Source organism: Aethalodelphis obliquidens, unplaced genomic scaffold (genome assembly GCF_003676395.1).
Source record: "Aethalodelphis obliquidens isolate GAN/ISIS:26980383/991018 unplaced genomic scaffold, ASM367639v1 scaffold106, whole genome shotgun sequence".
Taxonomy (NCBI): Eukaryota; Metazoa; Chordata; class Mammalia; order Artiodactyla; family Delphinidae; genus Aethalodelphis; species Aethalodelphis obliquidens.
Window position 1 is genome coordinate 159445 of NW_020838050.1, and position 23496 is coordinate 182940.

Below are 23496 nucleotides of genomic sequence, written 5' to 3' on the forward strand. Positions count from 1 at the left end.
AACTTCATAACAATAAAGCAAAGTTGTGACCTTCTAAGAAATAGTAGTTATATACCTACCTCAAAGACAAACCTCAAGAATGTGGGGGTAGGGTAGAGGATGAAGGAGGGAGAGGGGTGATTTCAGCAAAAGCTTAAGACAATCAAAACAGTACCAGGCTCAACCGATAATTGCTAACCAAATAAAAGACTTAAGGCTTTATACACACAAGGCAGAAAGGATTATTGTTCACAGATCAGACTTCTTACACCACACCCATCACTATCAACATCATCTTCAAAAACAGTTTTTCAGGAAACAAGCTGTATTTAAAGAGGGCTAAAATATTCTTGGATTAGTCTTTTCTCTTTTACAAAAAAGTCAATTGATTAACATTTGTAGTTTTATTTTTTAATTTTTATTAAAAAATAAAATAATAGCATATATACGACCTTATGATTGGTTAAAATGCAGTTGAACATATCAATCAACTCCTATAGGTAGAGAGGACAATAACAGACCAAGAAAATACTCTGCCAAGAATATTGGAAATTGACTCATGAAATTCAGTGTTAATTCCAGATTTAAAATGACTAGTGTTTTCTGTGTGAAACTTGGTTTGGGATTTCCCAAAATAGCTCTAACAACAAACTAATATAAAGTCTTAAAAGAAGCCAGAATAAAGGGCAAAAATGAATTTTAATAAAACCTGAAAACTGTAGTAGAAGCACAACAGAATTATTTCTTTCATGGATTTGATGCTACTATGAATCAAATTATATCTCTGAAACCTTAACCACACAGAGTAACAGCTTCACAGTCTTTAAGGCTGATGCCATTCCCACCCCTTAACACCCATCCACAGTACAATTTAAGTAAACCTAGTAAGTCCTACAGGCTATTGGTATTCATGGTCATTGAATGTCTTATTGCTAGGATAATATCATATAAGATATGGCAAAGAAACAATATTTCTAATTCCATTCAGGCTTTCTGCAAAGTTCACTTAATATAATTTGGGAATAAATATCCTAAATCTTTATTTTACTATCTTCTTCTAAACCATTTAATTTGATTTGGTTATCATACACAGACATTTTAATTTTAGACTGCCTTTTCCTCCAAATAAACAAATCTAAACTGTTTTACAGCTTCCCTTTGTGAACTATAAAGTTCTATTTCTATAAGGTACTGGGTAAAATGTATAGAACAAATACTAAAAGATCCTTTTAGAATACTCTGGTGTATGTTGAAAGAAAAAGCTAAAGAAATGACAAAGAATAATGAGGAAAGGAAAAAAGTGTTCTTAATAGGATTAAACAGAAATTATTTTTTCATTATATTTTACATGATCATACTAAGACACAACAAAATCTACTTTCTTTCAAATAAAGGAACTAAAATTATTATCCTAATATTAATATAATATTGATTCCAGAAATGGATACAAGGGGCTAAAAACTCATATAAGCTATATAAAACCATAAAAATGCCTTTAAAAGGGATGCTTCTGTTTCCATGTGGCAGCAATCATAGCACTTCCATTCATTTAATATTTAGTGAGCACTCACAATGTAGCACTTACAAAAGACTCTGAGTTTATATTCCAGTTCTAATTACTTGCAGGTGTGACAAGAATCCCTTGCTCCTCTCCAGATACAAGAAAGTAATAACTTTAGAAGCAACTTGCTTCATGCATAATTATCAAGTACAAAAAGGAGGAAGGTGAAGTGGAGGGAAGCAGGCAACAAAAAGCAAGGCTTGGCCAAAGTGTGATGCACGGGCAAGAGACGAGAACTACATAAAATCAGAGGGAGAATGACAAATATTCCTGGCAGAAACCCAGCCAACCTCAACCAAATAAAGTTTACCTTAGAGTACTTTCTTTCAATTTACATTTACATATTAACAAGAGGTAGATTTCCCACCTCCAAGTGAATTCTGGCTTTAAGTTGACATATAACCATACAATGGCCAATAAGTCAAGAGCCAATCAATGTTAAATGGAAGCTTACGGCAACAGATAAATATGAATTTGGCTACAGAGTTAATACAAGCCTCCTGAGTTGTATAAGTTGTAAATTACAGGCCTACTACATAAATTACAGGACATTGCTATATGTCAATTGTACTAAAGATAAAAGAGGTAAAAAAAGGTTTAGAGTCTTACAGCATCATGCCCTTGACTCAGTTTAGAAATACAAGCATGTACATTTGTTCCTTGGGTATAATGTTAAGTCTCAAACTAAAATGAACAAGGCATCTTACTGCCATTTCTATGGATAATTTTATGAAAATTGTTTAGAATGTGATAATTAGGACAATTTCTGAAACTCTTACCATGATGGGTAATAACTATAATACTAGTTCTTCCAAATATTCATTTCAAACAGACATGAAACAGATTTTCAAAATTATTTCTGTACTGACAAACTCTCAAAGCAGAGCTGTACTTGTATGAAATTATATTTTCAAGTTTTAATATGACCACTACAAAGTTTCCAAAACAACTACTAATTTTTAAAGGGATGAAGAAATAACAATACATAGTGATTATAGTGCAAGATCTCAAACAATACTACAAATATTAATTACATATGCCCCAGGATTTCTTTCAGTGGCATTAGGTATTAATACTGTTTTGAAAGAAAAAGACTCACAGGCATAGAAAACTTATGGTTACCAAAGGGAATGGTGGTGGGGGAGGGAAGAAAAATCAGGAGTTTGGGATTAACACATACACACTACTATTTATAAAACAGAAAAACAACAAAGACCTACTGTATAGCACAGGGAACTATATTCAGTATCTTGTAATAAACTATAATGGAAAAGAATCTGAAAAAGAATTGATAGATATACATATATGTTACTGAATCACTGTGCTGTACACCTGAAACTAACACAACATTGAAAATTAACTATACTTCAATTTTAAAAAGTTAAAAAAAGAATAAGACAGGGACTTAATATGAAAAGTACTGTTTTGAATTTAGTTCAATTTTTTTCCTCTGATTTAATTTGACACAATGCAAAACCAACTTGATTAGTCAAGCATACAGCTAATGAGGTGGCATGACTGGAGCTTAGACCTGTAATAATGTAAATATAGGCATTGTTGGTCTTGCCCTATAGGAATTTGGAAATTCATTCCTGGTAAATTTATTTATTTATTTTTCCTGGTAAATTTAAGTACACATATATTTAAAGTATTACAGCTGTTAATCTGGAGAATGTAATCTGGGAATTAACTCCCAAGTTCCATTCCCATGCTCCCTCTCCTCCACTTCATTAAATTACTAAATAACATTGTTGATTAACTGCACAAAAGATGGGAACATTTGAATAAATAATCCAATATAGTAGAGAGTACAGAAGGTCAGAATTTTATTGGTTTTGGCCAAAGACAATTGTAAAACTTTAATTGGAAAGAAGTGGCACAATATGATCTTTAAAGTGAGTTACTAAAATCATAATAGGAAATGCTAAAGGCAGTTTCTAAGTACAAAAATTGGAAATATTCCAGGTTAAGTACATAAAGTGAATCATTAGGCAATATATTATTACCAAATTATGCACCTATCCAGAGGGCTGCTTACGGATTCCCACACTGGTCTAGATCTGCACTGTCCATTGGCTATATGCGGTTACTGAATGTCAAATTACTTAAAGTTCCATAAAATTAAAAACTTAGACCTCAGATACAATAGCCACATGTGACTAGTGGCTACTGTTTTGGGTATCACAGGATAGAACATTTCCATTATCACTGAAAGTTCTACTGGGTAGCACTATACTATATAAAATACCAGTTAAAGTGAGTGCCAAGAAATAACTGGTACAATTCCAACTATACTGAATAAAATTTTAAATGTGGGACATATCTCTTTACGATAAAAATTCTACAGAAAGTAGGAATAGGGACTTCTCTGGTGGTCCAGTGGTTAAGAATCCACCTTCCAATGCAGGGGATGCAGGTTCGATCCCTGGTCGGGGAACTAAGATCCCACATGCTGCAGGGCAACTAAGCCCATGTGCCGCAACTACTGAGCCCACGCACCACAATTACAGAGCCCACATGCTTTGGAGCCCGTGCGCCCACGCACCACAACTAGAGAGAGCCCATGCAATGCAATGAAAGATCCCGTGTGCCACAAATAAGACCCGACGCAACCAAAAATAAAATAAGTTTTTTTTAAAAAAAGGAAGTAGAAATAGAAAGGAACATCCTCAACCTGATAAAGAGCATCTACAATCATACTTAATGGTGAAAGATTGCCTGCTTTCCCTCTAAGATCAGGAATAAGGCAAGAACATCCAGTCTTACCACTTCAATTCACCATTGTACTTGAGGTACAAGCAGTTCAAGGCAAAAAAAAAAAAAAAAAAGCACTATAAGGCATAAAAGATTACAAAGGATAAAGTGAACCTGTCTTTATTTGTGGACAACATGATCATCCATGTAGAGAATCCCAAAGAATCTCAAAAAAGAAAAAAAGGCTATTAGATCTAGTTAGTGAATTTTGGATTAGCAATATACAAAAAAAAAACAACAACTGTGTTTACTAACAACAACTGGAAACTGAAATTTCAAAATATACAATTTAAAATAGCATCAGAAACCCTTAGGGAAATATCTCACAAAACATTGCTGTGAGAAATGTAAAAAGACCTAAATAAATGGAGAATTATACTATGTTCCTGGAATGAAAGGCTCAATGTTAAGATATTAATTTTCCCCAAATTGATCTACAGATTCAATGTAATCCCAAACAAAATCTCAGTTGCTTCTTTTTATAGAAATTGAGACACTAATTCTAAAATTATACATTGCTAGTAGGAATACAAAATGGGATAGCTACTTTTGATATAATTTGATAGTGTCTTAAAGTTAAACCTGCACTTACCATATGATCCAACAATCCACTACCTAGCTATTTACCCAGAGAAAGGAAAACAGATGTTCATGCAACAACCTGTACAAGAATATTTATAGGCCTTTATTTATAATAGCCAAACTCTGAAACAACCCAAATGTCCATCAATAGATGAATGAACATATAGAATCCAGTGTACCTATACAACAGAATACAACTTGGTGAAATGATATGCATGAATCAAAAAAGAATTAGGTCTAAGTGAAATCAAACAGACACAAAAGGCTACATACTATATAATTTCATTTAGATGACATTCTAAATAAGGCAAAAGTACAGTGATAGATTAGTGGTTTCCAGGGATTGAGGAATAGGGCATTGACTGCAATGAGGCATGAAAGAAATTTAAGGGGTGATAAAAATGTTCCATATTTTATTGTGTTGGTGGTGGTTATACAAATGTATTCATTTGTCAAAACTCATTGAACTGCACACTTAAAAAGGCAGAACTTGGGAATTTCCTGGCGGTCCAGTGGTTACGACTCAGGGCTTTCACTGCCAGGACAGGTTCGATCCCTGTTGGGGGAACTAAGATCCCACAAGTCATGCGGCGTGGCCAAAAGAAATGGGGGGAGAACCTTTTTATGTAAATCATACATACACCATAATATATGACTTAAAAAATAAAAAATGATGTGGCTAATCCTTTATCTTTTGAGTTCTAAGTGTAGATCTGTTATAAAAGGAAGTATTGGTAACATCTGACCATGAAATGTTTTTTTTTTTCCTTTGGCCGCCCCACACAGCTTGTGGGATTTTAGTTCCCCAACCAGGGACTGAACCTGGGCTCTCGGCAGTGAGAATGTGGACTCCTAACCACTGGACCGCCAGGGAATTCCCCATTAAATGGTTTAGAAATAGACTGGAAGGCAAGCAGTGTAACGTATGCCAGTCACATACTTCTCTGGGCTTTGGATTTTTCTGCTCTAAACGGGGGTTTGCAACCCAGTTTCCTAAATCTGCTCCCAGGAAACTTTCAGAATGTTACAGGTGTTCTGGGAAAAGGATTTCCACTGCCAAATTACTTAGATAATGCTCCCCTTAAGATGATTCACAATGCATTTCAGCATATGAAAGGATCTGAGCAGTCCTACGTGCATTCATTTCTTTCTGTATTTTTTTAAACTCAGTGTTTCCCACATTTAATTGACCAAGGAACCCTTTTATCAAGAAATAGTTTTGCTAAAAGTTCTTTCTAGTGCTAAGATTCTGTGATAAAACCTTCAAGACTTACCTTCATGATTAAGTTTTATTTATACAGGGAAACTATAAAACTGATTTTAAAGTAGCTATGGAAAGCTGTACCCCACAAGGAGAAAACTGTCTCAAATAACAAATTTTCTACTTATCTTGTTTACTTTCGTAGTCAACTCCTCTGAGTTTTTATCAGGTTCTGAATTTTAAATATGTTGAACTTAAGTATCTTGACTAGTATATACTACATGAAAATACATCATGATTGAGTTATCTCTATTTCAATAGCTCATCCCCAAATAACATGGCAGATTTAAGAATTTGAAAGCATCAGTGACAGGGACACTAAAATTCCTAAGCAATTACCATTATGAATAACAAAATGATTGTCAGAATGTAAAGCATTTACTGTACAAAACCAACAGAAGTTTGAATGTATATGCACAGTAGAAAGAATTTTTTAAAAGAGAAGGAAAGAGGGACTTCCCTGGTGGTCCAGTGGTCAAGACTCCATGCTCCCAATGCAGGGGGCCTGGGTTCGATCCCTAGTCAGGGAACTAGATCCCACGTGCCACAACTAAAGATCCCACAAGCGGCAATGAAGATCTCATGTGCCACAACTAAGACCGGGCGCAGCCAAATAAATAAATATTTTTAAAAAAGAGAAAGAGGGCTTCCCTGGTGGCGCAGTGATTGAGAGTCCGCCTGCCGATGCAGGGGACACGGGTTCGTGCCCCGGTCCGGGAAGATCCCACATGCCACAGAGCAGCTAGGCCTGTTAGCCATGGCTGCTGAGCCTGCACGTCCGGAGCCTATGCTCCACAACGGGAGAGGCCACAACAGTGAGAGGCCTGCGTACCGCAAAAAAGAAAAAAAGAAAGAAAGAAAAAAGAGAAAGAGAAGGAAAGAAAGAATAAAGAAATATTGAAAACCTAATACTCTACAGGTTGCTCTTCAGTGCTTCACATGTGACCACTGAAGGAAGTATAAAGCATATAAACAATGTTGATAGTACAACTAAGACTATTATACCTTTTGAACATAAATAAATGCATGAAAAATAAAAGCTATCTCAATTCAATTCAATAAATTAATTATGAATAAAGCTTAAGGGAAAAGTGAACACCAGAAAATTCTGGATGATAAACAAACTGCCCCTGAAAATGAAAAAAAAATTAAAAAGTTAAAAACACCATGTCCAACTAGACCCAACCCAGTAGTCTTTTTCCAGTAATATCCAGGCTATGGAAGAGTAGTGTTAGCAATATATATCAAAGAATCCAATTTATCTTAATAACACTTATGAATCTTTATCAATGACTTCATCTAAATATTTTTAAAAATTATTTCTAGTCTAAATTTATTTAACCTCTTTGGGTAAATAAGTTCTATAAGCTAATTACATAAAATAGTATTCCTTAAAAAAAGTAATCTTATTTTTCAATTTGAATTTAAGGCATATTCTCTAGGCACTAGGCACTATATAAAATAATGTAATTTTTCAGAAGAGTGAGAAAATAGGAAAAGAGTGGCAGTTACTCATCTTGCTGCTTGGTTCTGTACATTCTTTGCAAGAATTAACTTTAGTATAAATGGATTTGTTAGCTAGATCTCCTCAGGAACCACTACTAGAAATGAAATGGTCTGGCCAGACCATTTCTTCATAATGGTCTGGCCAGAGATGACCCAGGAATAATATGAATGGGACATGTGAATTTCAGTAAACTACAAGTGGGAAGGGTGATTTTTTCCTTTTAATAAAGACATAAAATTTATTACATCATTATAAGTTTGGCAAGCAGCTATAAGCAGAATGTACTTTTGCTTCCTTCTGAAATCTATCTTTACATAGTTCCTGTAAAATCTTTGAGCTCAGCACAGAAATATGTAAATAGACATCCATATGGTAAAAAACACCTGAAATATATAAAAAAGGAAATGCTTCTGCTAAGAGGAAAGAAAGAAAGAAAGAAAGAAAGAAAGAAAGAAAGAAAGAAAGAAAGAAAGAAAGAAAGAAAGGAAGGAAGGAAGGAAGGAAGGAAGGAAAGAAAGAGAAAGAGAGAGAGGGAGAAAGGGAGAAAGGGAGAAAGAAAGAGAGAGAGAGAAAGAGAGAAGGAGAGAAAGAGAGAGAGAAGGAGAGAAGGAGAGAAAGGAAGAAAGGAATAAAGAAAGGAAGAAAGGAAGGAAGGAAGAAAGAGAGAAAAATAGAAAGAAAGAAAGGAAGGAAGGAAGGAAAAAAAGAAAGGGAGGGAAGACAGGAGAGGAGAAGAGTGGAGGAGAGGGAGGGGAAGGGGAAGGGAGAGGAGGAGGAGGGGAGGAGGAAGGGAGGGGGAGGGGGAGGAGGGGAAGGGGAGGAGGAGAGGCCAGGGGAAGAGAAAGAAAGAAAATGAATTTTAAAAAAAGGTTACCTTTTACAAAACCATGATTATATTTGCTTTACATAAAAATGCTTTAGGGCTTCCCTGGTGGCACAGTGGTTGAGAGTCCGCCTGCCGATGCAGGGGACACGGGTTCGTGCCCCAGTCCGGGAAGATCCCACATGCCGTGGAGCTGCTGGGCCCATGAGCCATGGCCGCTGAGCCTGTGCGTCCGGAGCACAGGCTCTGCAACGGAAGAGGCCACAACAGTGAGAGGCCCCCGTACCGCAAAAAAAAAAAAAAAAAGCTTTAAAAAATCTGGACCAACCATGAAACTCTTCAAGAATGTAAGCAGTTTGTTTATACTTCAAATTTAATTCTGGTACGTATTTTTGGCTGTATAATGAGTTCAGGAAGGAACAAATTAAGAATATGTTTATAACTCACATGGACATTACTCACCCACATTTGGAGGTTTCACATAATTTACAGGTAGTTCTGGAGGTCTGCCTCTATGTAGAGCTGCAAAAGCAGAGCCATTCCATAGCGTACTCTTACAGTCTATACAGAAAGATTCAAAAGTTAGTCAAGGCATAGAACAGTTTTTTTTTAACTGTACCCTAGAGGCAAATATCTGTTTTCAATTTTATTTATTGAAATACATTTTTAACTATTAAAACCACAATAAGAAATAACATGCATATGTTTAAAAGTGTTATAATCTATATTATGATAGGTGAACACCAATGCCTTAATATTATCATCAGGATATTTTATTTCCATGCTGATATAGAACCAAAGCTTTTATTATACATATATTTGAATCTTATGTAAATATGTCATGGATTAATAAGGTTTTAAGTTTACATTGGTCCCCTTCTTGATCTTTAGGCTTATACACATCTGCTCATATAAAACTGTATAAGCAAGGAAATGAATACAGCACAAGTATGCCAGGTAAAATTCAGAAACATTTATACTTCGTGTATGCTAATGTTATGGAGCGCCTGCCAGCTGTGCCATAACAGGTAACACTGCATATCAGATGATAATTGAGTAAAAATAGTTGTGTTTTTTATCTTTAATGTTTATGTCAAAAAATTCAAGCAAATACAAAATATTCCTAATAATTCAACTTTGAAACAAAAATATTCTACTACTCTCTTGAAAGGTTTCAAATTAACTGAATTAAAGAATTTCATTAAATTAAGATATTTAAAAACTGACATCATTTATGTAACTATTTATATTTGTAAATTAGGATTTTTAAAACATTATGCTAAAAAAACAAAACATAGAAATAAATTGGTTGCTAGATCTGAAGTATTTAATTCACTAAGGCATCCTAAATGCCTAATTTCACATTTTTACATTCAGAAAATTCTATCTATATAATTTACATATGGGGGTTCCGTGTAAAACTTTGGGAGAAATCTGTAAAAGACTGAAAAATAGTGGAGTAGAGAAACTGTTACTGAACGCTGATGGATTGATTTTTTTTTAATATTTTTAATTATAAACATAGTTATATATCATAATTTTCATTTACCTGTTATGAAATACCCAATGTGATTAGGATGATATCAAGACTCAAAGATTAAGAACATCAAAATGTAATGAAAGAATATTTTATGTATTTATACTGTACTAATCAGAGCAGCGATCTTTTGAGATTTCTATTCCACAGGATTACAAAGAGATTTTATAGTCTTTACCTCTATAGTATTCACTGTTTTACAGAAAAGGGCTCCATTTAGGCCTCTAAAAATTTACTTGTACACTAGGAAAATAAAAACAAGATTGGCAAGATAAGAAAAACTAAAAGAAAATTAGTATTTAGAAAAGCATGGGAACATTTAATTAACATAAAAACACACTACTCTCGACTCCTTCCTCTAAAAACTGTAAAAATCTTACCTTTGGCATCCCGTAACAGAGACTGCCGACCAACACCTAGTAATGTCTGTACCCCAGGAACACTCTGAGGGATCTCCTTATCTAGTAAGGGACCAATCCGCTCACAAATTTTAAGGAGGTAGTCTGGAGGAATGTGTGCATTGGCTGCCACCTAAAAAGCATAAGTAAAATACAGGAAAACAAATTTGGTTTAAAAACATTAATCTAGTCCATTACCAAACTGTTCCATCATGGAAAAAAGTACAATTTTAAAACACACAAGGAAAATAACATTTTAAATATTTAATACTTCAACCAAATTTAAGAAACAGCTACAAAAATTAAGCATCATTTAAACAAGTGATAACACATAAATGACATGGCAGTTTAACTTACTTTTTCGTGCCTTGATTAAATCATTTGCTTAGCTGTTAATCTAATGCAATAAGCATTACAAAACAGCAAAAAGGATCATGCCTAAAAATCAAAGTACAAAGATGATGGGTAAACTCTACTAGTACTTGATCAGCAGTGATCAAGAATCAGAGAACCTAGATTCTATATAAATGATAAGAATGCAAACAAAAGGTAATACTTGCACCAAACTCTCACTTAAGTCCCTTTAGGATTAACAGGACACATTTGCTTAATTAAAGCAGAACTCTTTCTCCTAAAAAAGTTAATTGGTTTTCAAAAGAGTATCAAATTAATGATTATTTTAAATACCATGTTCTAAACAAGCTATGTACTCAAAATTCATTGCAATATTAACTCATTTTTTTCTCCAAGTGCTTTATTTATTTATTTTAACATTAACTCATCTTTAAAACACAAGTAAATTTCTGAAGATGATTAACTAATGTAGATAGGAATGAGACAATAAAACAACAAAACTGGTTTTCATTTTTTATCTAAGCTAATGTTAAAGTTACTGATGTGTTTCATAAATACCTAATTATTAAAACAGTAAAGAGTAAACTAGAACATTAAAAATCCTTAGATAAAAAGAACATCTACATTCTCATCTTGACAAAAGGCCCTAAAATCTACTTACAGTTACAATGCCAATTTTTATAAGTGCTACAGAGATAAATATATATATATATACATATATATACCTACCATCACATAGGACACATATCAATATATTACTTCCAAGTCAAAAACAATATAACTCAAAGGAATAATTTTGTAAATCATCCCTAATGATCACCAGAAGAGATTATGTGTGTTCTTGATAAATACTGGTTCACTGAATCAATGAATGAATAAAAACCAAAGTCAACCTATAAGTAATATCATATGAACTCACAGAGGAAAAATCTTTCTCCTATCAGGTGCCTTTTTTGTTTTCTTAGGAAACACAGGTCAAAGAACTACAATCCAACATGTATTTAGGAATCTGGGAATAAATGATTCTATTGTGATTTTTTAAAATTATTTCCTGCCAATTATCTTTTGTAAGTCCCTGAAGAAACAAATTTTAATCTACCAAAATCACTGGGGCCTGGCAACTGTCATGATGGTCAGGAAGAATGGCAACTTATGGGACTTCCCTGGCACAGTGATTAAGACTCCATGCTTCCACTGCAGGGGGCACGGGTTCGACCTCTGGTCAGGGAACTAAGATAAAAAAAAGAAGAAGAAGAATGGCAACTTAACCTGATTATTTGCATCTACAAGGTTTAGCTTCTGGATTGGGACAAAGGATCAAGCAAATTCTTTCAGTTATTTCACACATGTCTAGTTTTGTTTTCCAAGCAAGTAACTACATAGAACTAAAATATACAGGTAATATTAAAGTCAAAGTACATGATGATTCAATCTAAAAACTTTTTTTTTTGTTACTTAGAGACACTGATGTCCTAAAATCCTAGTTTGTAATTCATTCTCTCCACAATAGGGCATTCCTAAATAGGCCTATGTGCAAATATAGTTAGTACTCCTAAAAACATATATCTCAAAGAAAAAAGCCTTAACATACTGCATATTAACATCTATAATATTTTATGCCTTTTTTCCCGCAACACTGTCTTGTATAAACTGGGCTTCTGATATCAGTCATTACCTTTTCACCAAGTAAATGTTATAAGGCTTTACACACAATGGTAGTTGTTGTCTTTAGTGGCATTTTCTTTTTTATCAATTTTCTTTTCCTCATTTCATTACCATCTCAAGAGTTATTCACTTGTTACACAAATCTACCCACCAACTTGCAATATATATACAGTAACATATAATCCAGAAAACGGGAGTTCTCTGATATGAATTTTTAGTATTACCCTCTTAAAGAAACCTGTCAGAATTATACCTTAAACTGAAACCTTAGGCCTCCTGGCTACTTCATTTTATAAAAACAATGATGCTTCATTTTCAGCTAGTTATATAAATGTTTTATCTACTCCTCAGTAATCATTTAAAAACACAGAATCATTAATTAAGCAACTAAAACAAGGCTCATCTACTCTCACATTCTCCCCCTTGAAAATTTGTATTATAAACTATTAAAGTTTACAAGTTTGCTTTTCACCCTATGCAACAGAAAATTGCTCAATTTCTAGGCAGTCCCATTCAAAAATCCATTCCTCTAAAATCAATAAAAATTTGATTGTAAAACAGCACAAGAGAAACAGAGATTCTATCAACACAATGGCAATAACAATACTTTTGAATTTGAACGTGCTCTTTTCCTTTAAACAATATTTACAGGCTTCCAGACTATATCAGCACAGTTCTTGCAATGATAGTTTCTTCTAAATCAAACTTCAGGACTTATAAGTGGTATTAAACATTTACTTCAATCCATTTGCTTTGCCTAAAGCTGGAATTCCTTTTTTTAAAATTTTTTTTAAAAATAGGTATTTATTTATTTATTTATTTGGCTGTGCCTGGTCTTAGTTGTGGCATGTGGGATCTTTAGTTGTGGCATTCGAACTCTTAGTTGGGGCATGTGGGATCTACTTCCCTGACTGGGGATCAAACCGGGCCCCTTGCATTGGGAGTGCAGAGTCTTAGCCACTGGACCACCAGGGAAGTCCCCAAAGCTGGAATTTCTTAAAGGTGATCTTTTTAGGCATAAGAACTCTTATCCACCCTCAGTAATTACATTTCTAAGTTTTAAAAAAATTCTGTATTAGAATTACATGTGAATATAATGTAATATATCATAAAATGTAATATTGAAGATATGTATTAAAATATTCTATGAAATTTGTGGCTTATTAAAAGCCACTCTTTTTGATTAAAACTCAAAATATTCTAATTGCAGTTATTTAGCCAAATTTCTTTCTGGAATATAATGGCCAAGAAGTAACACAACAAGCACTTTGAGATCTGAAGAAGAAAGGCACTCTCTAAAAACAAAGTTCAAGAGCATCATACAAACTTTTGTATTATTCTGTAAAATAGCTCCAAGGAGTTAAATTATAGAACCTTTGAACTGGAAGGATCCTTATATACAATCAACTTAATTCCACATCTTACAGTAGGAAAAACAGATCCAGAGGAGTGAAGTTCAATGGTCACAATGAATGGACCAGAATCTGGGTCTCTGTGGCCACTGTTATTTCTATTACTGTCCCATTAAGGCAGCTGAAAAATCATGAAAGTAACACAAAGACTGGAAAAAATTAAAACTATAAATTTGATAAACTGAAAGAAATTAAATGAAGCCTAGATTATAAACCTTCTTGATAGGAACACTGGCTGACCTAAAGAGCAAATCTAACAACTGAAATCACCACACTTGAGAATCATTATGACAACTGAGAAGACCAGAAGGAATCCAGCTGGGCACTGAATAACATACAAAAGGTACCTAATCTCAGGGGGCCAGACCTGCACCAAGAGCTACATTTGAAATACTATTTTCAGATAGCCATGATAGCATTCTTACTTTGGCTTTTCGAAATAATAAGATCAGACAAGTAACTAAAAAACAAAGAAAATAGAATTGTGTGTTTTGTTTTATAACTAAAATCACTACACAGGTAAAATGAAGAATGAAACTGAGACCATATGCTGAAGAAGTAAAATGCAACATTTTCTCTGAGATTTGAAATGGGTTTTTTTGGGGGGGATAGAAAATGAACATCCATAAAGTTAGTCACATGACTTTTTGATATTTAGGGACAGGAAACAAAACAGATTTTGAAAAATACAGCAAGGCTTTAAATATATCAATATAAGTATAGTAGAGATAAGCACAGTACTTTGAAGTCTAAGAGCCTGGATTACTCAGGCTCTAAAATTTACTAGCTGTTACTCCTTCTGGCAGTATGATACTGTAGAAAAGACTTAGATTTGAATTTTTCCAGCATCCCCAGGATCCTACTTATATGACCTGCAAAGTTATTCAGTCTCTCTGAGCCTGAGCTTCCTCAACTGCAAAACAGGGAGTAATGATAACCACCTCATATTATTTGTAAAACAAAAACAAAATCATTCACTCATGCATTCATTCATTCAGACATTTGAAGTATAGGGATATAATGGAAAGATTAAACTGCTGCCCTAAAAAAATCCATAATCCCAGTGGGGGAAACAAACTAGTAGCTAGAAACAAATCAAATCTACAAGCGCCCAGAGGTTTAGTACAGAGAGCTAATGAAGCAAAGTACAGTACCTAATTTAGCCTGGGGGTAGGGGTTCTTGTCCAATTTCACACCTGAATTCTAAGTGAAAGTTAACAAGGCAGACAAAAGGAAGGGAAGGCATTCCAGGCAAAGAGAAAGGAACCCCCATCCAGTAAACACACTTTGCACAGTGACTAGTACATATATCTCCTCAATGTTTAAGATGCTCCTACACAACATTAAGTTAAAAAAAATAAAAATAAAAAACTCTATCCAGAGTATCTGATTTTGAAAGAAAAAAATGCCCATACTTGTACAAAAAAGATGAAAGAAAACATAAAAATCTAATAGTTTATTTTCTGCTTGATACTGTTCAGTAAAATATAAATGCCTGCAATAATCCAATATTATCTTTATAATTTAAAATTTGAGTTTTAATGTTTGCTGAATTTGAAGGAGGAGAAATGAAAAACTGGGAAGCAAAGGAAAGAAAACAGGCCTTTCCATTGTAGTAATACCACTGGTTAACAGGGTGGGCCACAAAGTGTTAAGACTTCCTATCATTTTCTTTTGAAAAAATTAATCATTGTTCATAGCATTTATTTTTATTTTTATTAGTTTTAAGATTTCCTCAGGAATGAGACAGGCAGAGCAATCCACCTAGGGCTCAAGTATTCTCTGGTTAATACTGCCTCAAGAAAGCACTAAAAGTACTATAACCCTGAGGTCAGATGATATCAAGACAAGAACAAGGGACCCACCCACAGTCTAGAAGTTTCTCAGTAGAGAAAGGCCCAATAAAAAGAACTCCATACTAGCTAGCAGATTAGTAAGCCTAAAAAATATATATCATGAAAACACTTCTAAGGGCTTCCCTGGTAGCACAGTGGTTGAGAATCTGCCTGCCAATGCAGAGGACACGGGTTCCAGACCTGGTCTGGGAAGATCCCACATGCCGCGGGGCAAGTAGGCCCGGGAGCCACAACTACTGAGCCTGCACGTCTGGAGCGTGGGCTCCGCAACAAGAGAGGCCACGATAGTAAGAGACCCACGTACGGCGATGAAGAGTGGCCCCCGCTTGCTGCAACTATAGAAAGCCCTCGCACAGAAACAAAGACCCAACACAGCCAAAAAATTAATTAATTAATTAATTTTAAAAAGCTACAAACATCCATGACTTATAAAAAAAAAGAAAAAAAGAAAACACTTCTAAAAAAGTTAAGAAAATTGAACAAGTAATAACTAAGAACCAGCTAATTATAAAGCACCATGGTAGATACTAAAAGGCATAAGAAAACATCTTCAACAAGGTAATTTAAAATACAAGAAATAAATTGTCAATAATGTACAGAAAATAAGATTAGGATAAGAAGAGATCAGTCAGAAGGGTTGAGGATCCCTGCAACAAGACATGGGAAAAACATACCTCCCACTTCTTAAAAATGAGTTAATACTATACCAGTATCATATTGAATTACTTTTCTGTAATACATAAAAATGCAAATAACACTAAATATCTTTTCACCTAGTGATCATTCCTTGCTTAACACAGATGCACTTCAAAGACACTCATTTTGGGCTCAATTCTGACATTTTTTAAGTGCTTTTTTTTTCTTTCTTTCTTTTTTTTTTTTTTTTTGTGGTACGCGGGCCTCTCACTGTTGTGGCCTCTCCCGCTGCGGAGCACAGGCTCCAGACATGCAGGCTCAGCGGCCATGGCTCACGGGCCTAGCTGCTCCGCGGCATGTGGGATCTTCCTGGACTGGGGCACGAACCTGGATCCCCTGCATTGGCAGGCGGACTCTCAACCACTGTGCCACCAGGGAAGCCTTAAATGCTTTAATGGTACTATTTTATATGTCCCTTACCTTATAAAAAATATTAGGAAAATTGGGTGGTGATAATTAGCCAATTACCCAAGAAAACATAAATTCTGGGGTCATAGTTCTTCAGATTTTAATGCTAACCATTCAAACTCTCTGTCCTATATTTAAAATGTAGTAACCAACTCATTTGCACTCATTTGCATTCTTTCATATTTAACTCATTTGGTCCACACAACAACCTTGCAAAACAGGTAGGGGTTTTTATTTTATAAATGAGGAAACTGAATCTCTGAGAGGTTAAGTAACTTGCCCAGGGTAGTTCAACGAGTAATGGCTATCTCCTGGACTAAATCTTATGGCCTTTTCTACTACCCACAAAATCCTATTTGAGAAATGTCAAACAAAGGCATCTCTAAAATATGACACAAACACTAAGTTGACTTTAAATTACTATTTTGCTCCCTATAAAAAAATTATTAATCAGTCAATAACCAACATCAGTAGAACTTCAACAGAAACACACAAACTAAACTAATATTCAAATGTCATAAAGGTGCTTTCTGGACAAAATTTTATAAGAAACATTCACCCAATCCAAATTCTTACTCTTTAACAGCAGCTCTCTTCGTTTCCTTAATACCATCTTATTTGTACTGAGATACCAGTTTTCCTAGGACTGATGCTATATCTCCAAAAGGATTTTAATCATTGAAAGTATGTTTCTAGAGCCCAAGTGTGGAAAAAAAAAGCCAGTGATCAATCCAGATGAATAGGTAAAACAAACATGTTATAGAAAGCAAGAGCGTACATGTGGCTCAAGCCAATCAGTAGTGAGGAATACCAGTTTACAGACATTGACTGCTGCCTGCCATAATACCTATCAGTTAGCATTATATCCACACGGGAGTCAAGCAGCACATGCTTTTTGGTTTCCCATGATGCATTCCGTTCCTCCTAACTATGGCTGTGTGTCCACATAACAGTTAATAAATCACACATGCTTAAATTGCTTCCACACTTAGAGATGCAATACCATGCTACCAGCACTCAAAATCATTCTACAGTTCTAATAGACAATTTAAGCTATTACTAGTAACTAGAGAACAAGAGCTGGGTAAGGTAAGAAAAAAATGCAGGTATGTCTGGAATTCAAATACAGTGTTTTAAAGCAGTTGGTGAGGATCAAATGAGATAATGTGAAAACATTTTTAAACTCAAATATGTTAAATGCAGATGTAAATTCTTATAATGACATATATCACCATAGGTGTACTATTTCTAAAGACAGCAGTGAACATACGATCTTGATAAAAGTTTTTTCAATAGCAGAAAACTACTTCAAGTCTTTTGAATATAAAATGAAGGTAATAAAATCTATGTCACTCCAAATGTAAGCACTAATTGGTACTTTCAATTCTACAGATGAAAAATGCTGAATAAATGTAAAAATATATACCACACCTAAAGATAATTATGTCTTTGGTTCAGTCTTATGATAGGAGTACCCATACAGTGATTCAAAAATCTTAAAGCATGCCTTTAAAAAATGTTTCCAACTCACCATTCCAATATATAAAATTTGTATATTTACAAAAACTGTTCATTTGTTTACACACACACACACACACACACACACACACACACACACACACGCCCCTCACTGCTCTGTTTGTCATCCCCAATAAAGCTCCAAGGAGGAAGCAATAAAATAGTCAACAATTCAACAGGGTCACCACAAATGAAAGGACATCTGTATTTATTTATATTATCTACCTTAAGATGTAAGAAGCAAATCTAATTCTATTATGCTGTAAATAACAGTCAAGCAGAAATAAAGAAAAATACTCAGATCAAACTTCAAAAACAATCACCCTGACTTCAATTCTCTCCCTGTATCATTACAAAATTCTGAAAATTAATTTAGAATTTTTTTGAATGTCATAATCAAAAACGTTACAGTTCAACATAAACTGACAAACATTTCATGTTCAGACTCATTTTTTAAAGGCATTTCAGATCTTGACATGTCAATACTTGACTGCAAGCAGCTTTAACAAAAAAGCACCTTCCCATGTGTTCCAAATTATAAGTAAAACACTAAATCAGATTTAAGAAAGAAAAAATAGGGATTCCTAGGCTATGCAATAGTAACAGTAGTAATGAAGTGTTGAAGAAATCTAACTTATTATCTTAATATTCTTCTGGATAAATCAAGTTAAGCAGTATAGACAATTCAAATGAAAATATACATATGGACAGAAAGGCAGGATTTTTGTTTCAAGTATGTAGTATACATGACTATGCAACTTCAATTCAGTATTTTGATATCCTTGTTTATAGTCCTTCACCTCTTCATTATGCATTTGTCTTCTTTCCTTTTTATATCCCAGTACATCTTCAGTTTGAAGTGCTGCTATAAAATTATACTAATTAATACTTTGCCCTAAATTTAAATCCAAAACATGTAGCTAAATCAAAGATCACACTGTATAAATCCATTGTTCTAACAGCACTTTAAAAAATACTACCCCGGGACTTCCCTGGTGGTCCAGTGGTTAGGACTCTCTGCTTCCACTGCAGGGGCACAGGTTCAATCCCTGGTGGGGAACTAAGACCCTGCATGTCCCTTGGTGTGGCCAACACAACAGAACAAAACAAAATGAACCTACGTCTCTCCTACAATGAAGCCACTCAAAATCTCAAGCCAGATTTGAAATAATTTTTATCAACAGTACGACTGATGAATCTAGCAATCAAACACTGCACACTCAGTTCTCAGCCACTTCTTTTCCTTCTGTTCAATTCTCAGCCCTGCCTCATCTTCCCTTACAAAGAAATCTATAGGTAGAGAACAGACATATGACTAAAAATAAGACCATATTATCAAAATGTAATATCCCTACAAAAATTGGACCCTGGTGTGGAAAAATAAAAACCTATGTGTACAATACAAAAAGTAAATTAAAAACAAAAAAGGTAACACTAAACCATAGATAACAGTCAAACAATAGAAGAAATTCTGTGTATATAAAAATTAAAAATGTATAAGTAATTATAAAAACAATAAATTAAAAAGATAAAGGTGAAAATCAAGTATATGTAGGGATATACAAATGGATTAATGACAATTAAAAAATAATTTGTTAAAGTTTAAGCCTCACTAATAATGGGGAAAAGAACCAATTAAGTCAATTGAGGACTATTTTCACCTATTAAAACCACCAAAAGATTTTTAAATATTTTAAAAATTCATTCTAAGTATCTAGATGGTTACATTATAAATTAGGACAATCTTCTGGAGAGCAATTTTATAATATATAACAAAAGCTATAAAATGGATGAGTCCCTTGACCTGATAACTCCACTTCAGAAATATAGCCCAGAAAAACAACTGAAAAAGAAAAGAAAAGAAAAAAAAAGGGAAAAAGCAGAAAGACTACTTAACTATGCAGATATTAGTGAAAAACTGGAAGTAACCCAAATGTTCAACTGGCAATTGAGTTCTAATCACAGCAACTTAAAAACAACCGAATCTTTCCTTGCCATTAAAATAACAATGACTACTCAAATATAGATAAGTATACGTAAAAGTGTTACATAAGAAAATATAAAGCATAAAGTGGACATTGATTACAATTACATGAAAATATGCCTTTACAATATAAGGAAAGGAAGTCTAGTAAACTGGACTTTGTTTTTTTTGTTTTTCTGTGTGTGTCTGTGTGTGTGTGTGTGTGTGTGTGGTTAGGAGACTATTTTTAATCATTTTGGTGCTCATTTACTTTTTGGAACTGTCAAGTTAATTTTTAAAAAGCTTTTTCCTTTTAAAAAATGTTACTTGCTTAAAATGGTCTACTTAGAAACAAATAAACAAAAATATTGTCAATACACCTCAGTATACAAAACCACATTAGTCATAAAGTATTAAAACATATTGGTAAGCACTGTTGTTTTTGCCCTTTTTTTGAAAGAACTTCAGTCCAACAAAAAGTCTGACTACAAATTAAATTGGTAATACATGCAGTTTTTCAAAAATATTTTTTATCCATCGGAGAATTTTTTACCATTAATATTACAGATGGTGGAGTTTATCCTTATCACAATTATTATATCATTTTCTGTGCTTTGCAAAACTAAAAAAAATTAGTCAGTAGATTTGGTGATAATTAGCATGGCCTCATTCTTGTAATTTAATACAAAGAAAATTATCAAATGAACACCAAAGTAATTTAAATATTGTCCTGTTGAAAGCAAATTTTAAATCATTCTATTTATATTTAGAGTCTACCATACCCCTCCAACTTTCTTTAACTTTGTCTAATTTTCCTCTGTTTGGATCTTACTGGAAGGAAAGATAGCTGAACTTAGATTTTAGTAACATCACCCCTTTCTCCTTTCATTTCCTTCCAATTGACTGTGCCAGTGGCTAACACAAGGGAACATCCTCCCAAAAATAAAAAGGATCACCTTTTTGTGTGTGTCAATGCCGAACAGAAGGTGCATTTACACTATGAATTATATTTGCTGAACAAACAACAGACAATCCAATGCTTTTGGTCCTTTACTAAAGTATATTCTATTTTAAAATATGACCATTGTTGTTTCCTTGTAAATCCAAAATCGTGTTTCGTCAATTCTCAAAAAGCTCATAATCCACAGTTCTTATTTAGTGAAATTGTTAACTGCATAAATGCGATTTAATAATGATTTGATGAGCTATTTTCTACAATCTGAGATATACAACGATTATGCTTTTATTCCGTAGTCGATTATCTAACCCCCGACAAATTTTGAAATTACCTTGATGCTATTATTTTTAATTGTGTCGTTTTTCCCTAGTCCCTGGTCCGTCAACTCCCCTCCTGAACCCCCTCTGCCGTGCGGCCCGCCGCCCCCAGACCAAAAAAAAAAAAAAAAAAAACAGCCTGGCCTCAGTTCCCGTATTTCAAGCCAGGACCAACCAGAAAGCAGTTTTCTTCCACTAATCCGGAACTCCAGGCTGTTACCAACGCTGTCATTGGCCAGCGTCAGTCCTTGGTACGTGCCCCAAGATAACCCCCTGGTTTCTCTCCCTTTTACCCCTACAATGGGCCTTTCCCGATGTTTGTAACATATTCATAATCTACAGTACGGCATCTCTGATAACCAGTTCACATTCTTCAAAGTTTTCGGGTGGAAACAAACGAGGCCAAGGGGAGGGCAAGGTACCCTTTCTCCGACTCGCCGGGAGGGGGGAAGGGACAGTTCTTCGGCTCAGCACTGAGCTCCAGAGCCGCGTAGGTTGAAGGGTCGGGGGCGGGTTGGGGGAACAAGGTGGGGAGGGAGTGGAGAAAGAGTTGGGTTAAGTTGAAATGAAAACTTTACTCACCAGATCCTCGAAGCTTCTTCGGTGCTCTCTCCCCTCCCAGTCTAAGCGGCGCGGAATAAGCTGGGGGCCGGCGAAAAGAAAGGGGGGAGGGGGCAACGATAAAGGCCAAGCCTCTGCTCCGCATCAACCCGACCCAGTTTGGGTCCGGGTCCTCGACCCTTTGGCGTCTTTATTGCTGTTGGCCTGATAGCTGTTGTCTCAGAGCTAGACGAGTGTGGGGGAAAGGAGGCCGAGGAGGAGGAAATACTGAAAAAACACCTCCCACAGGCATAAAGAGGGGGCGAGTTAAGACCCCAGCGATATCCGCCCCTTTTGAGGGAAGAAGCCGGTTCACCACTGTGACAACAGCTATGAGTGCCCAGTTCCAAGCCTTCCTCCCGGTCCTAGCCCTCCGCCCCTTACTTGCCCTTCCTCCAGTCTCACCCCAACCGTCCCCACCTCTTCCCGAAGGGGCTGCGTACCTGATGCTCCTCGAGCTCCTGCACTAGCACCTGAGCAAAAGGGAAACACGGATATGAGGGCAGCTCGGGCCACCAACCCATTCCTCCCTCCCCAAACTGAACCCAGCCGCTGACGGCAGCGCTACTCAAGGCCGGCCTTTTCCTCACCCACAGCGGAGCCGCACACCCAGCTGCCTCGGTTTCCCCACTGGGACCATTCCCCAAGACTCCCAGATCTCCTTCCCCTTCTCACCTGAGCGGATTTGTTGCAGGGTCCGGACTGCAAGAATCTAGCGATCAGGTAATACAGCTCTGAGGAAGAGGGGGGGAAAGAGGTTGAGAGGGAGGCAAAGAAGAAAAAACAGAAGCTTTTTCAAAAGAAACTGACAGCCGTCGCGCTAAGCTCCCATCCTCTTAGCCCCAGGACACAGCTACCCACCGGCTTCGATCTGGGTAGGTGCCGCCGCCATCCTTTTCCCGAGGGGGTTTGGGGGATTTGCTCCAGAGGGGCTGGCGGGGGCGGGTGGGGATGCTGCCTCTATTGTGGTGAAGCCCCCATGCCGAGGGGTCCCGCCGCTTCCGCCGCACTCCTCGTCCCAGTTTCGGTCTCTCTCGGATTCATCGCATCACGTTTCGACCCATAGATATTCTAGCCCAAGAGCTGAGGAGGCGGAGGAGGAAGGAGAGGGAGAGAGAGAAGAGGAGGGAGGAGCCGAAGTGGCGGAGGGGTGGGCGGGGGCAAAGGGGGTGGGGAGAGGGGAGGGTAAAAACTGTGAGAGGGACCTGCAGCGCTCGTTGTTCACCGCAAGAGGCACTAACGCATCCTCCAGTCCTCAGCTCTCCAATACAGCCGACAGTTACCTAGCTACCGCTCCCGGAAGGAAGGGGAGGTGCTAACTGATGGCAGACTCTCTGGCAGCTACCG

The 23496-nt window shown here is 35.9% G+C and overlaps 1 protein-coding gene across 3 annotated transcripts in view; it reads right to left on the minus strand.

Moving 5' to 3' along the window:
* BRWD3 (bromodomain and WD repeat domain containing 3) overlaps positions 1-23285 on the minus strand; it is a 126330-nt gene extending 103045 nt beyond the window's left edge. For all 3 annotated transcript variants that reach the window (XM_027096698.1, XM_027096700.1, XM_027096697.1), the window contains exons 1-6: positions 23011-23285; positions 22825-22883; positions 22593-22622; positions 22132-22191; positions 10385-10535; positions 8930-9028 (exon numbers count right to left, since the gene is read on the minus strand). In XM_027096698.1, coding sequence (XP_026952499.1) covers positions 8930-9028; positions 10385-10535; positions 22132-22191; positions 22593-22622; positions 22825-22883; positions 23011-23041 — 430 coding nt within the window. In that variant the 5' untranslated portion in view covers positions 23042-23285. The remainder of the gene's footprint in view (positions 1-8929; positions 9029-10384; positions 10536-22131; positions 22192-22592; positions 22623-22824; positions 22884-23010) is intronic.
* Positions 23286-23496: the final 211 nt, after the last annotated feature.